The sequence below is a fragment of the Poeciliopsis prolifica genome, unplaced genomic scaffold, assembly GCF_027474105.1.
Source record: "Poeciliopsis prolifica strain line A6 unplaced genomic scaffold, Auburn_PproV2 SCAFFOLD013, whole genome shotgun sequence".
NCBI lineage: Eukaryota > Metazoa > Chordata > Actinopteri > Cyprinodontiformes > Poeciliidae > Poeciliopsis > Poeciliopsis prolifica.
The window spans coordinates 4,109,794-4,124,981 of NW_026562388.1; the positions used below are offsets into that span (position 1 = coordinate 4,109,794).

General features: G+C 39.8%; 2 protein-coding genes across 2 annotated transcripts in view; both read right to left on the bottom strand.

Moving 5' to 3' along the window:
- Positions 1 to 86: 86 nt before the first annotated feature.
- Positions 87 to 6,985, bottom strand: senp2 (SUMO specific peptidase 2). Its single transcript, XM_055038521.1, has 17 exons — positions 6,673 to 6,985; positions 5,740 to 5,801; positions 5,541 to 5,653; positions 4,911 to 4,977; positions 4,758 to 4,836; positions 4,482 to 4,656; positions 4,205 to 4,311; positions 4,026 to 4,105; positions 3,703 to 3,751; positions 3,549 to 3,621; positions 3,316 to 3,471; positions 3,101 to 3,232; positions 2,757 to 2,984; positions 1,509 to 1,588; positions 1,319 to 1,403; positions 1,136 to 1,231; positions 87 to 950 (listed from the first exon to the last, which is right to left on the bottom strand). Exons 1-17 carry the CDS (start codon positions 6,822 to 6,824, stop codon positions 888 to 890), a joined length of 1,797 nt encoding a protein of 598 aa, XP_054894496.1. The 5' UTR covers positions 6,825 to 6,985; the 3' UTR covers positions 87 to 887.
- A 1,085-nt stretch (positions 6,986 to 8,070) lies between these two features.
- pcnt (pericentrin) overlaps positions 8,071 to 15,188 on the bottom strand; it is a 37,357-nt gene continuing 30,239 nt past the window's right edge. The window contains 13 exon segments of the mRNA XM_055038524.1: positions 8,071 to 8,523; positions 9,258 to 9,385; positions 9,466 to 9,607; positions 9,856 to 9,935; positions 10,016 to 10,242; positions 10,823 to 11,038; positions 11,173 to 11,385; positions 12,072 to 12,860; positions 13,796 to 13,925; positions 14,028 to 14,182; positions 14,331 to 14,609; positions 14,684 to 14,856; positions 15,038 to 15,140. Coding sequence (XP_054894499.1) covers positions 8,492 to 8,523; positions 9,258 to 9,385; positions 9,466 to 9,607; positions 9,856 to 9,935; positions 10,016 to 10,242; positions 10,823 to 11,038; positions 11,173 to 11,385; positions 12,072 to 12,860; positions 13,796 to 13,925; positions 14,028 to 14,182; positions 14,331 to 14,609; positions 14,684 to 14,856; positions 15,038 to 15,140 — 2,667 coding nt within the window. The 3' untranslated portion in view covers positions 8,071 to 8,491.

Below are 15,188 nucleotides of genomic sequence, written 5' to 3' on the forward strand. Positions count from 1 at the left end.
AGCTTGGAACAGAATAAAACTGATTCACTAGAACCCTCAAGGATGGCTGCAGACTAGTAAAAACAAACCCTCAGATTACAAAAAAAAACAACAAAAACACTTTATTACAGGAGGGGGATGGGATCACATTTTAAGCATGAGCACTAACATACATGCTTGTACAGCAGTTCCCTATTAAGTACACTAAAATTTTAAGTTTCGTACCTGCTCTAAATTAGGGAGAACAAATAAGTCATACTCCAATTATGGAAGGAAACATACATATAAACACACACAAACAAACTTTTTTTTTTTTTTAATTTGGTAAGTTATAAATAATGTTAAACAAATGTTATTACAGCAAGTTTGCAAACATGCAATTTATATCTGGACAAAAGGCAAAATAGGAGGTATATCAATATTTTCATCATTTATATTTTACACATCAGAACAGTTTTGTGACTAAATATAATTATCTTTACATACTTCAATCAATAAATCAAACAAATGGCCATCAGGATCATCTCTGCATTCTGGGCCAAGTTGCTCAAAAATGCAGTCAAGTTGCAAAAACCAAACAAACTCTCCATAAAGCGTGCTCTTTGCAGAGCTCCACCAGCGGGATAAAGGCACTTCAAGCAGTACATCAAGCTGTAAAAAAAAAATAATGTGAAGTCAAAAGTCATTCACTCACTAGTGCCAAAGTTTGTGCACAACCAATTTTCTTCAGCAAAACATCTCCAATTAGAACTCAGAGATTAAACATAGTTTCTATGCTCCTTTGGGAGAAAAGGAGACAAAGTTAAGACTAGTGTTTTATTACTCCAAATATCTGGAAGTAACAATTGCAACAATTGTTTGTGAGATCAAAACGAAGTTGATGTTGTTGCTTCTGATGGTGTAATCTTCTATAGCAGCTTCTGATTAAGGATTTCCCACATCATTAACTTCCTGAAGAGAGGCATGTGGCACTAAAAAAAAAGTTAAAGAAAGCAATCACATTAGAACAAAATCTGCATGATACACTTTAAAAACCACTGATTTAATCATCAAGGCTGATAACATGTGGCAGCATGGTAGGAAAAACACTGCTCTGCACAAGCAACTGCACTTTTCAGGAATAAACCCCATGTGGTTTTATTAAATTTGAGTTTACCTGTTTGAAGGTGAGGGGCTTTCCCTTTGCTATATAGTCAGCATATTTACAAACAAAAACACCGCAGTCACTTCCATTAGTCTGCTGGGGAATGTCCTGTGTACAGAATGATGCATCAATCTCCACTTTAGAAAAAAAATCCATTATGTTTTTAAATCTTATGTCAATAGAAAGTTAACATACACCAGCCTTCAGACTTCCAACGGTCCATTTGGCACCGTCAAGCTCCCTTCCTTTCTTTGCTTTGTGCTCTTCTTTAAGATAGAGACTGGAAAATAACCATCGCTACATCATTCATAGTGAAGTACAACTCAAAGACACAAACACTAAAAATTGAAAAACTGGAGGGGAATAAAATAGAAAACAGACTTACAGTAAAAGATCACAGATGTCGTCATGTTTCCGACCCATTGAGTCATATGATTTAACAGTCTTTGACTTTAAATCCATCACCTAAAATGAAAACATTGATTAAAACAAGTTGACTTAATTCATACTTTTCTTTAAACAAATTGTAAATCTACTGTCTTACAATTTGACAATAAAATTGTGAACAAATATGGAGTACCACAAGCTTGAGTGTGAGAAATGCTAACTTTTTAATTAATTTATTACAAAGTTTGTGAAGCGTGAGAGAAACAAACATTTTAAAGAGGAAATGGTTTAAAAATTATTGCACAAAATACTGTTGGCAAAACAAACTCAAGAAGTGATTTATTAATATGGCTGTGTTAAACTGATGCAACAAAATTTAGGACTAAACATTAATGCATGACGATTCTGTAGGGAAGTTGTGAAGTCTAGATGATAATCAGTGAATTAGAAATCTCTACAAATTGGGGATGAGACAAAATCTTCTCGCACAACATCTTGTGTATTAAAACATTACAATATTTCTCATTGAGACGACTGCTGTCTTGCAAGTACAAGCCAAATGCAGTCAGCATGGCTTCGCCTGATGAAATTATAATACAAACTGCTCCACCATTTTGAGTAAACAGCAAGAAGGCAAATAATATGCAAGTACTGCAAGTTGTTCAGATGCTGAAAGAGGTAAAAAGCTTTGCTTTAGTAACCGATATTTGGATGTCCAGGTGTAAGTTGAGCTGCATCGTACTCGCACGCTATCCACAACAACTGGGACATGTTATACTGCACACCATGCCTCGTTGATGCAGTAGGTAGATGAAAGTAGAATAACTCAGGAAAAGAAAGTTCATTGAGTTTGTGAGGAAGAAAAACAAAACAAAAATGCAGAATAAAGGTCTTTGCAGTATAAATGGAACGGTCTTGAAAAGTTCTTGAAAGTTATATTAAAATATTGTCCAGTCTCATTCTAGTGAACTCCATATCTCGTCTGATGGGTTTTAGGCATAGTTACTCCCCTACAAAGTATACATACGGTGAAAAGTATGTTGAACTTTTAGCAAAGTGTTACTTTTACAAATATAACATTGAGAATAGCAATCTGCATTTATTCCGTTGGAAGGTGGGAGCAGCAGCTGATCTAAGTTTTCTTTTTTTAACTCAAATAATTTTCTACATTCTCATTGGAATTTCATCTAAACATTTCTGAAGTAAATATTGATGCATTTTAAGCTATGTGATGACTCAAACTCACAGCTAATGCCCAATGGGCACCAAGATGCAGCGGGACGAGGATGAGGTCAAACATAAAGAGGTCAACCGCCTTGGTCCATCGCTTCACAGCCACGTGTCCTCCACACTGTCCTCCTCCCCCAGCACCCCGCAGCTTTGGGTAAAAGAAGGTGCTAAAACTGTACACCTTTAATCTTCCACTTTCTCCACAACGTCGCTCCATAACCAGGGAAAGATAGAAGTTCATCACCTTGGAGGAAAAATTGGCATAAAACAAAGCAATAAACATTTTTTGAGTTCAATCTTGTCTTCAGTGGAGTGGGCTGGTTTAGAGCCAAGATCCATCTTAGTTAAGCATACAAGTACCTCATCATTGAGCCATCCACCTTCCAGTAGAGTGGACAGGTCTCGCTGCGTGATGCGAAGCTTGAAAGCTGAACTTAAAACAAGGTTAGAATCTCTCTGAGCCAAAGCTTCACAAACCTCCGCTGCCATTTCCTATAAGACAGAGAAGAGACATTTGAAATGACAGTGGAACCATGCAATCAGAAATGCACCACATTACTTTTCAACAATCTCACCTTGGTCAGCCTGGGTATGTCCTCATCACTGTGCTTTATATGTAAAGCATAGGAAGATTGAGTTTCAGTGGCGCTGAACGGAGAAGCATCTCTGTCCACGAGATTAAGGCGAGTAGCGACTTCTGTGGAAAGGTCCACATCGGCTGCTGCTTTTTGCTGCAATACAGGTCAGCATTACTCACAGGGTTCAATGGCTGCTTTGGCATGACAGGAGAGAGTTAATGTATGCCTACCTTTGCATATCTAACAGGCTGTTTTTCCTGAAGGGTTTCACTGTATGACTTATTAAAAGATAAACCTCCCCACCTGATGATATGAAAGATAAAAGCTATTAAAATATTGACAAGACAAGAAAAGGACATATAATTCAAGCAGTTTAAAACCAACCTGTCCTTAGTTGCAGTAGTATTTCTGTACGTAAACACAGTTGGTAAAGCTGTGAAGAAGAGAAGATTGTTTTTTACTAGAAAATGGCCGTAAATGTTAATTTAATCACAATTAGCCAAGTTTTTTTAAGCACATATTAAAATGGAGCATAATAGCGAAAGTTTTAATTCTCCACTTGTGAAAGTAAATCTGTCGTATTTCTCCACAGACACAAAAAAGCAACAACAAAAAAAACAGATGAAGTGCAAGTTTGGGGGCCAAAAACAAATAGAAGGGGTCATTTGTAATATTAAAGACAAATGGTATCCAGAGGAGAGTCCTACCTGTGCACACCACCCTCCTGGAGACTGAATCAAAGGTTCTCTCTGAAGATGTTTTGTGGGAACTCTGTAACAGCGACTCGCTAGGAGAGGGAACAATTCAAAAAAGAACAAATAAGAGTTGCATGGTAATCTTATTAAGCATCTTTGAAAACACCACACCAGCAGATGAAAACACTCACTCATGCGGTTTAGCTTGGTTGAAAGGTAGCGGTTGGCTTTTGCTGTATTTCTCCGTCACCATCTCCAGTAGGCGTCTGTAGTGCTCCTTATTGTTCTGCTTTATGGCCTAAAACAAAGATCACAACTGAAGATATAAAGTGACAAAAAATGTTCAGTAATAATGAGGTACCCTTGAGTGATTATAATTAATCACGCAATGCAAGGATAAAGTGGAAAATGACCATCATAAGTGTAACAGAATATTCCAGACAGCACTAAATTTAGGTCTAAATATACCTCTTCCACAGTAAGACTGGGTTTAGGGCAGCGTGTGTGTCCGTAGCCATTAGAAATCGGTTCAGGATAAGGTGTTCCCACTCTGATAGCGGGCCTTGAAGGCAGCAGTTGAAGGGAGCCTCTTCTCTCCCAGTTCTTCCCTCTTTCTGGGAGCCCAGATGGGAGCGTGGCTCCACTACATTCAAAAACAAAACAAAAAAAGTAGTTCATAAAGAGTGTGTGCTGAATGTTTTATTAAGACTAATGAACAAACTGGACAGAAACTAGATCACTGACCTGTATTTTCTTAAAGGGGGTAAAGTGCTTTGAAAGGGATTCTTTGAGCTCCTGTCATTTATCCCACCTACAGATTTATCTGAGAAGACAGCAGATATTAGATATGAATACAGCCAAGAGTCAACAGGTGTAGAGATATTCATCTTCACTTACCCATTTTCCAGTCAGTACCACTGAGCCATGAAGTGTGAAGCTCATCTATGCCCATTAGAGTAACAGGCTAGATCAAAACAACATAAAAAAAAATGCTTTAAATGAAATATATTTTATCCATGAAGCACATTTAAACATAAGGTTCTGCACATAAAAAAAAAAAATCAAACATATGAGCTGCAACAGTTTGGACCAATTGGAGCCATCAAAGGGAGACCTGATCCAGGTCAATATGCATCGAGCGGCAATAATAAAACTGGGAAGTAATAAGACCAAGTTTTGCAAATGCCAAGTCAAAAATTGGTGAGTAAATAAGAGCAAAATGATGTGGCATTTAATTTATGGTCTATTGAGGCAAGGTTTGAAAAGGATACCTGCCCTGTAGCATCAAGCACTGACCAAGCACCACTGGCATCCATTATTTAATAGAAAATCATATTTTTCGATATGTTTGAAGTTGACGTTGTGTAGTCCCCTTGAGGAAAATTAAAGCCCAAGAACAGAGACTTGAGGAACCCCACCAGTGGAAACACCTTCAACAGGGCATACAGCAAAACTTCTATTCGGCGGGTTCTCCATATCTACAGAACACGATGCAGCACTTGAACACAAAGACATGATGACACCCACCTGTGTTTCTTCATGCTTGTTTGGATTTTGACACCTTGCAGGCAGCGGTCTCCGAAGGCTCATCAGACCTGCTATGCTTGCCACTGTCTTCTTCACAAAGCTGATCACAACATCTACAAAGACAGGAGACCACAACAGTTACTGAAATACACAGACTTTTTGAAACAAACCCTGGCATTTTTAATTGATCCCAACATACCGCGTTTGCGTCGTTTTGCCGCCACTGGGTCACTTTGACAAACACCATCGGCAACATGCACACTGTAACAGAGGAAAATTATAATGTTGCCTCCTATTCATAATAATTAACCTCTTTTTGTAAAATTATTGAATTATCCAGGCAATAGTGGATAATTCCACTGTTGGCAAAAATAAAACAGAAGAATTTGTGCTTTAATACAAACCAAGAGGTGTGCCAGGAAACGATTGTTCAGTTCCAGCATTACAAATGTAAACAAATGGAGCTTGCCATACTTTGTAACGACTTTCATGAGAAACATGAGCTTTGACCAAATAACTTCAGTTCAAAACAGAGACTCTTCAGCTGGGCTTCATGTTGAACAAAGAAAGCATACATGTAAAATGTCTTAGTTTTCTTGGTAATCCTATGAGGTTAAAAGAGCATCAATAGAGATAGTAGATTATATAGAGCAAGGGTCACTGTCCTGCAACATTTGGATGCATCCTTGCTCCAGCACACTCAAATCAAAACGCTGAATTAACTTCTTGACATGTCAGCAAGGCTGGTAATCACCCTTTTATTTAAGTCAGGTGTGTGGAGGCACTGCAACACCTAAAACATGCAGAACAGGAGGAGCAGATTTCAAACTCCAGGCCTTGAAGGCCTGTGCCCTGCAGCTTTTAGACGAGTCTCTGCTTCAGCACGCCTAACTTAATTAATTAGGCCATTAGTGGGTGATTTAGCCATTTAATTAAGATGTGCTTAACTGGGGAAATATCAAAAAGTAGCAAACAAAATACTTATTTTCAAACATACCCCGTCACTGTTGTTAGCTTATCAGGTTAACTTAAGTCACCAACATAAGCGTTAAGTCAACACATCTGAAATTAAATCACAGAGGAATAAGAGCGCACCCAGAAAGGAACCACCAGGTATCAGAATGACACCGACCTTCTGTAGTTCCGTTTAGTCGGTCTTCCGTGGCTGTCCTCCCGCCGTGGTCCTTCCCCGCTGCCCCTTCTTCTCGCAGGCCACTCGGTGTGGTTTTGCCCGGTGACGGGCTCAAACAGAGACGAGATTCCGTCAACTATCCATCCATACATCCCAGACAAATACGAGAAAAATGGAACGAGTTCTTCCGAACGGGCCAGGACTGTTTTTCCACAGGTTAAAACCTCAGACAACAATGTACGACACAACGGTTACCAGTGGAGCTTTAGCCCAGCGTTAGCATCTCTGTGTTGAAATGCGCAGGATGTGCGTCACTGAGTGACAGCTTCACGAGGTGCGAATGTTTTGTGTTGCAGGGGAGGACGCTTGGGCGGGGCTCTATTGACTTCGTCTGAATAGAACGAAGCAATCACGGGCGGTGCCTTTCGTTTAAAGAAAGCAACAAACATCCAGGCAGAAAGATAAAATGTGTATTTCAGATCGCTGTCACGTTAATATAGTTTACTATGTAAAGATTTGATAACTTGTAATTAAAACAAGATTACTGAATTATATTTTAACTCTTTCAAAATATTTTTTCTATAGACTCAAAGTCATCATTAAGGTATTGTGAGAGGTGATCATAAACTCAAGATCTTCATAATGTGCCATGGAACATATTTATGTCAAATAATACTGTCAATGTAATTCTTAATTAAAAGATATACTCAAGTTTTTCTGACTCCTGGTTTAATGTCTAATTCAGACATTTATTGTCAACTTATTAGAGAAATAAATGTTTGAAACTTTTTCAAATACACGCTTCACCTGTTGCCACTTAGAAATGAAAATAAAAATGCTACCCTTTTTTATTTTTGTGACATTACAAATTGCATACACACACACAACCCAACTCCAATGTTTGCGATTCCAAAGATCAACTCGTATTATGTTTTGTTTTCTATTTCAGCTGAAGTCCTGGCTCAAAACTAGGTTCTCTGGTTTTACTTTGAAAAATGAATTTAAAAAACAGGAATGTCAGTTAATGTCAGAGGGTTTCACCTCAAGAAACAGATGAAAAACTTAAATCATGAAGTCCATGGGGTTTACGCAGCTGACATCTACCGGTACATTTATGTTGGCTTATGTAGATGCTGAATGTTCTTGGTTTCTGAATTGTGACTTTAGGCCCCAGTTCAAATATTTCTTAGTTTATTTCTGGAAAGGAGTTGGTACCAGCTATCAGATACCAAACAGTAGATGATCTGTTTACTTTGAATTATATGGTGTGCTTTAAGGGTTCTTTGTAATTAGAACCCTTAAATTGTAATTAATGCCAAAAATCTGGCAGGCATGTTAAGTTGGATTAAGTTGGTTTAAAAATACGTCATAATAGTCAAGATCTCAAGAAAAGTTCAGTTTGGTAAAGAGAGCATAGTGTCTTCTTTAATCATGTTAAAGTAAAACCAAACACAAGGAAATACATTTTATCCTGATACAATGATCTGCTCACTCAGCATAGGGTGTTGATCTCTCATATTTAGCATAAAACCAGAGCAAACATACCAAGATGTACAATCACTCTACAACATAAAAAAGAAGCACTATTTGAAATAATGAGACAATTTTGTTCAAGCTGCGTCTTTAAAATCATGTTCAAAATAGCAAGCATACAAAATAAAATTCACATAAAAAAAAAAATACAAAAATAATTTATGCAATTAAAAGAAATTATGTGAAATAATAAAAAAAACTAAACATTATAAACATCCTTCAAGGCATTAAGGCATGGTCAGTTTGGTGCCAACACAAAGGCAACATTCAGGCTTTTATGGATGGATTACTTTGGGTGAGACTGGAAGGCAGAAGAACCTAAAAGACACAAAATACATAAATTATTTAAATCCATATTCACCCTTAAGTATGACAATAATGTATATACACTGACCAAGTTACAGTAGCAACACAAACACTTCCATGATATGGAGGTGTGATTAGCAGTTGTATTATAATCAGTATAATTTTCATTAATCTTAATGAAAATGACATTTCACAGTCTCACATAGTTTTTGAAATTTCTCATTTATAAGAGCCAGTGTTCTGTGTGGAAATTTATGGGTTTTTTTTTTCGCCCTTGAGTTTTTCTTCCCATTAAAATTTCTGGATATTTCAAAGTCCTATAAACTGTAACTGGACAGTATTGGTTCTTTGTGACTGCAGGTGTCACAAATAATAAAGCAATACATAAAATGAAGAAATGAATGATAGATCCAAATTGTACAGTTTTGCCTTCATCTTAAATTTAAAAAAAGGTCTTAGTCCAGCACTTTAACTGTGCAATTTTTCCTGAGTTGAACTGTTGAAACCTTCTGCTTTCAACCTTAAAAGATCTGGAAAAAAAGTGTTTGAAAATGTTCTGCTTACATTTCTAAGCAGAGAGGGTTGCTTAGAAATGTACATGATGTAGTTCTGTTTATTTTTGTCCCTATCTGGGCAGCGACTGGACGGTGAGAGAGAAAGAGGAAGCCAGACCACTTCTGACCGTTACTCGTTTGAACACCATGCACCAGTTTCAGGAAAACCAAGATAAACTGTCCTGGACTCACCCTGTCTGTTTCCCACCAGCCTCTGCTGGACTCTCTCCAGATGATGAATGTAGTCTGTGAGAGAGCGTTCTGGATCCTGGGTTGTTCCAGCAGAGTGAGCAGAAGTTAAGCAGGAACTGGAGTAGTGCCTGAAGACGGAAAGCTCGGTGAAGAACAGATTTACAAATTTCACAAAAATTCAAAAAGTGTGTTTTTAAGTATTTAAGACCTTCGTTGCAGTCTGAATGTCGATTTGCCGGGTGGAGGCAGAAATGAGAGAGTAGCTCTTTGGGCGTCGCCTCTGCCTCCGTTTTGTGCCGAGTAAAAATGTATTTTTGGCTGCTGCTGCCTTAAAACGTCACCTTTAGGTGCTGCAAAAGACATGACAATGACAAACTGAGTCACAGCGCTTTAAAAGGCTCATGCCTAAAGATTTTTCACAGTTTGTCATAAAGTACTGAGTCAGGGAGGGCTTAATATACATCACACCAGGCGTTTTAGATTGGATTTAAAAACTTTAAATATGGATTAGTTTACATTCACTTCACATACAAAATCTCAAAAATATATACATTTTTAGTGTATCCAAATGTTACTTCTGCAATTTGTGCATGCTAACCTGTAGGATGTCCATTGATGGTTTCAGATAATGCAACCCTTCTCACTGCTCTTTGCCATTTCTTGGTCAGAAATCTCATCCTACAAACAGAAAACAATTTGAAGTTAATTGTATCCAGCCACAGGGCTCAGGAAGACGAGACGCTTTATTTACGCCTCACCTTGACACAGCTATTACAACTCGAACCGCAGCCCTGAACCTCCTGATGGGCCTACACTTGTATGTGAATGGAGACGAGGGCCGCACTCCCATCCGAGCAATGAGAGACAGAGTGGCCTGCTCACAGTCCTGGAATCCTCCGAGCAACAGGATCAGGTATCGCTTCTGGTAAACCAGAGCTTTCCTGAAGCTCTCGGCGCGCAGGTAGCGCTCGTAGTAGCGCTGCAGCTTTAAAACCGAAAACAGAAACTGTTACTTTACAAAGAAGAGTTGAACTAGTTTCACTTGGGGTCGATTTGCAAAGCTTAGACGACATGTAGTCATTAAATTGACCTTTACGGCGAGATTTTAAAAAATATTTTAAAAAGAACCCTGATACAAAATAGGGATAAAACATTTAGTGTGTCCAGATTTCGGGGCTGCATCTTTTGAAGGACCAGACCTACTTCGGGTCGGAAGCGGGTGACTGAAGTTCGACGGTCTGTCCTGCAGATTTATTCTGCTGCAAACCAAATTTTTGTACTGCCATATTTGAATGTACTTTTACCTAAAACTGTAGTCCTGTCCCGCTTCATTCACCATTGTTACAAAAATAAAAATGTCTCATTCAGCCACACTGAATCTTGGGATGGGACGGACTGCTAAAGGTACACCAGATCCATCCATCAAATCCATGAACAGAAGGATGCATCTGGAGGTGCCTTGAATTTGGACATCCTTCATCGCATCACTGTGACGTTAACGGCCTTCGAAGGATGCAGCCTCTGAATTTGGACCGAGCCTGTCTCGTATCTGTGCCTGTACTGACCCTGCTGTGGCTGACTGGATCACTGACGGGTTGGTTCTCAGTTTCTGTGGCGACCTTGGCAAGTTCAGACTCTTTGCGCTGCAGCTGTTTCTCCAGGCTGGCAAGTCTGCTCTTGAAGGTGGCACTCTCCTGACTCATGGACTTCAAGCGCTCAGTCAAATCAGAGTTCTCTTTCAGCAATGTCTGTAGCAGATTGGATGATGATGTAGACACCCTCTATAGTGAGGGGGAAAAAAATGCATTTTTTCAATCAAATCTCCTGAGTTAGTTTCTAACTAAACATATTTAGTATGGCTACAGTTATCCCGAATTTCATTTAAAGAGATCACAGGTAATAAGTATTTTAAGACCTGTTGGTTTTGCAGAGAGACACCTCCTTGGGCCCTGTCCATATGGGAGATGCTGATTGGACGCTGTGGGGAGATTACTTTATGGTGTAGCAGTTCTTCCTGAGCTGCAATCTCTCTCTCCCGTTCCCTGTCTTTCCTCTCCAGGTCGGCGAGAGTCTGTTGCAGCTCCTGCATGCGTTGCTGGTCTTGCTGCCTCAGTAACTCCAACTCCAACTTTGGAAAGAAACATGCCGTCATGTGCTTGTGCTTCTTAAAAACAAACACTAAACTAAACAAAACACGCTTCACATAGTAGGGTTACTTTTGCAAATGTATGTGTAGGAAAGAGGGATGCAAGTTATCAACAAGTTGATCTTTGTTCTCATCAATGGACTAATGATTAATTGGACATTTTCTTAAATGGAAAGCCCTCAAAAATCAACCGGGCTTAGTGGCATAATTTTACTAGTTACTAGTTTTTTGATTTTTTACCCCCAGTCATGGTACAATTTTTCTGTGTTATCCTCTCTGCTTTTATGTCCTCATCTTTGTAGCACAGCAGTAATTTTGCAGTTCAACTGAACGGGTCTACTGAGGTAAAACTTAAGGAACTTATCAAGTGTTTATGTTTTGCAACAAAACCACATCAAGTGGCATCTTGCATGTCACACTGGACTCTGAATCATCTTTCTTCCCCATTCTGGGTATTTCCTCCATCTTTATTCTTGTATCAACTGGCTCCAATTAAGGATGAACAAGGGCGCCATCTGCTGGGTGGCAGACAAACTACAACACTAAAAGAAGGTCTAAGCAGATGTTACTAGTTAATTGACTAATTTTAAGCTAATAAATGATTAACAATCATAATTCAATTAAATGTTTGCATCCTCAATAAGAAAGAAATAATGCTGATAATTTACCACTTTGTTATTAGTCCTCTCCTGAAGCATTTCTCTCTCCAACACCTCTTGTCTCTCCTTTCTCCTCTCCTTCTCCAGTTGGTCATCTCTCTCTCTTTCTTTCTCCTTCAACAGACGAAGCCTCTCCTTCAGCCCTGCTAGTTCGATGTGTTGGAGATTGGACCGCTGTCGCTCCAGCTCTAGAGTGCTGCTGAGCTCCCGGTTTTGCTCCTTCAAGGTCTCCATCGCAGCTCTTAGCCTGCCAGTGGCTTCCTTCTCCCTCTGAAGTTCTTCCAGCCTTATTCTGTCTTCTTCCCATTTTCTCCTGCTGTCCAGCAGCTCGGCCCTGAGTTTGTCAGTCATAGCTGCCAGGTCCTCTCCCTGCCTTCGCTCCTGCTCCAGCTGGGAGCGCAGACCAGAGATGAACTTTTGATCCCTCGCCGTATCTTCCTCATGTCTGCGACTCAGCTCGTCTATCTGTCTGGAATAAAGCTGCCGCTCCTCTTCCAGCTTCCTGTGAGAATCCGCAGATATGCAGTGATTTTCAGCGAGACCGGACTTGACTTCGTTAAGGAGGCGTTCGGCTTGATCCTTTTCCTGTAGGAGGAGTTCCTGTTGATGGCTGAAACGTTTGTGTTCATCTTCCAGCTCTTTCTGGGCGTCCTGCAAACGTTTCTCTAACAGACCGCTACGGGACTGTTCGATCTGGAGCTCCTGTCTGAGGTTGCTGCAGGCCACTTTCTCCTGCTCCACCTGGGCCTTTAGAGACATGACCTCACCCTTGAGCTTCTCAGAGGAAACTTGAAAAGCCTGGAAAGGAAAAATGATATATATCAAAATTTAAGATGCATTTTAGGATTACTTTTTCTTTTTTCTTTTAAAGCAATTAGAGACATATTGAGAATTGGGCGCAGAAATGGTTGCTGGGAGATTTGGCAAACAGTTTATATAGCTAAAAGCGCACTGATTAAATTCAGTGTATGAACAATCAGGTGTTGGTAAATATAGTTCCTGAAAACTGTTTGTTTGTTTTTTAAATGGCATGCTGATTTTCAGGTTTTATTTGGCTCCACCACATATTTTGGAGCATGAACTTTTAAGACAGTATACACATTTCTCACAAATCTTTAAAAATAGAAACAAAATAGTCATACGAGTTCCAGTCACTGCCTGACTCCCCTCATGCCCATTTTAGTTCATTATGCTAAATGTGAACTTGACTGTCTAGTGGAATTTTGAACAGAACGGCACATCACACACTTCCAAGGCAGTGGATTTCCTCATATAGTCCTCTCCATGCCCTACTTTATACTAGCTTGTGTTTTTATGTGTCCTCACTTCCTTTGTACTGTTACAGCCAACAGATCAGCAGCTACAGTCTTCTTAAGTCTGTATATATGCCATTTTTGATCTTGTGTTTATTGTTCTGTATCAATAATAATAGTACGGTTAAATAATCACACGGTTCAGATTCTATCGTATTGTTGCAAATACAAAAAAAAGTCAAATATGATTCATAATTCGCACATCATTTCAATCTTACAGTAGTAATTTAGCATTAATGAATTTTAACATCTACATTGACAAAACCCCAAGACAAGCATCTAAATAGTCTTTTTTTTAAATCCTACCCTTGCATGATAAATTATGTTTTCTAAAATATCAATGGATGTTAGTTTTTGCATTAGATAAATAAAACAAAGTAATCAGATGGATCAATGTAAATCTGTTGGTTCTCGTCTGACCTCCATCCTTTCTTCTCTCTCTCGGTCTTTACAGACAGTCAGAGCTCTCTCTTGTTCCAGCTCCTGCTGAAGCTCCTGGAATCTGTTCTGTTCTGTTCTCAAGGCCACTTCAGCGTCCTCTGCAGCCAGCCTGACAAACATTAATAAGCACAATGAGTTCCAAGCTTTCAAAATCTATTTTAAAACACCGAAACAAACAGTGAGGGACAGAAATAAAATTGATCGAATGTACCTGAGAGAAAGTAATTTGTTCTTATGCTCTTGTAGAGAATTTTGGGCACATTTCAGCTGCCTCTGGTTTTCCTCCAGCTCTGCCCTGATCTGGGATTCAACATCTCCATTAGACTGTAGGTGGCTTCTGTGCCAGCCATCATTAGCGTAATCAGTCTTTAGAGGAAAAAAAAAAGTTATTTAGCCCATATGACAGAAAAACCCAACTGAGTCATATGGCCCAACATATGCCTCAGTTGGGCCATTTGACCTCAGTTGGGTCAAATGGCCCAACTGAGGCATATGTTAAGTCATAGAAACTCACTTGTGTTTGTCTTTGTGCCATTCGACAGAGCAGCTCTCGAAGAGCGACCACAGTCTCCTGCAAGGCTCTCTTCTCTTGCTGCCAGTTCATCGGAGGATTGGAGGGAGCTGAATTGTCCCTGCTGTCCAGTGCAGCTGAGCCGTCTCCAAGGCAATGTCGGGTCCGACTTGGTGAGCAGGTCTTTAAATCCGAAGTGTTGGCTTGAGATGAAGGAGCGCAGCGACGCTGGCTCAGGGTGAGAATCCTGCAGCTTTCCTGGTAAACCTTTTTCAACAGAGCCTGCGGAAAGACCCGAGAACTACGTGAAACTCAGGCTTACAGTCGGTTGCAATTATTCAGGGGGGGAAGCCCACCTGAAGCTCGGGTGACAACAAGTCGTCGCTGTAGCTCATGCTTCCTGCCGCGCTGTCCGTGTTGGCTGTGGGGTCTATTCCTCTGCAGCGCAGATACTGGACAAACTGAGCGTCCAGTCTCTCAGTCTGTTCCAGCTCTACTCTCAGTCGCGCTCCCAGTTCTGAACTCACATCTGAATGAGACAAAGAGGAGAGATAGTCTGTTGGTTTCCCCAACATTTTTCCATCTCAAAATACAATTATTTTCAGTTTTTCACCCTCTCAAAAAGACATGTCAGGCTTTAAAGTTAATCCAACCTGGCAGCTTGGCACCTGTCAACTGCTGCCAAGCTGCTGGGGAACAGCGGGACTTACTGCTCCCGTATCCATCACTGTTCCATTCTTGAGCTGAGAAGGAAGAAGTGGAGCCGAGTGGAGACGGAGGCGCCGTCAGGTCAAGCTCTTCCAACTCGTCAAGCTGAGAAAATAATAAAAAGATAAAAATATTTAAGTTTTTCTTAAAAAG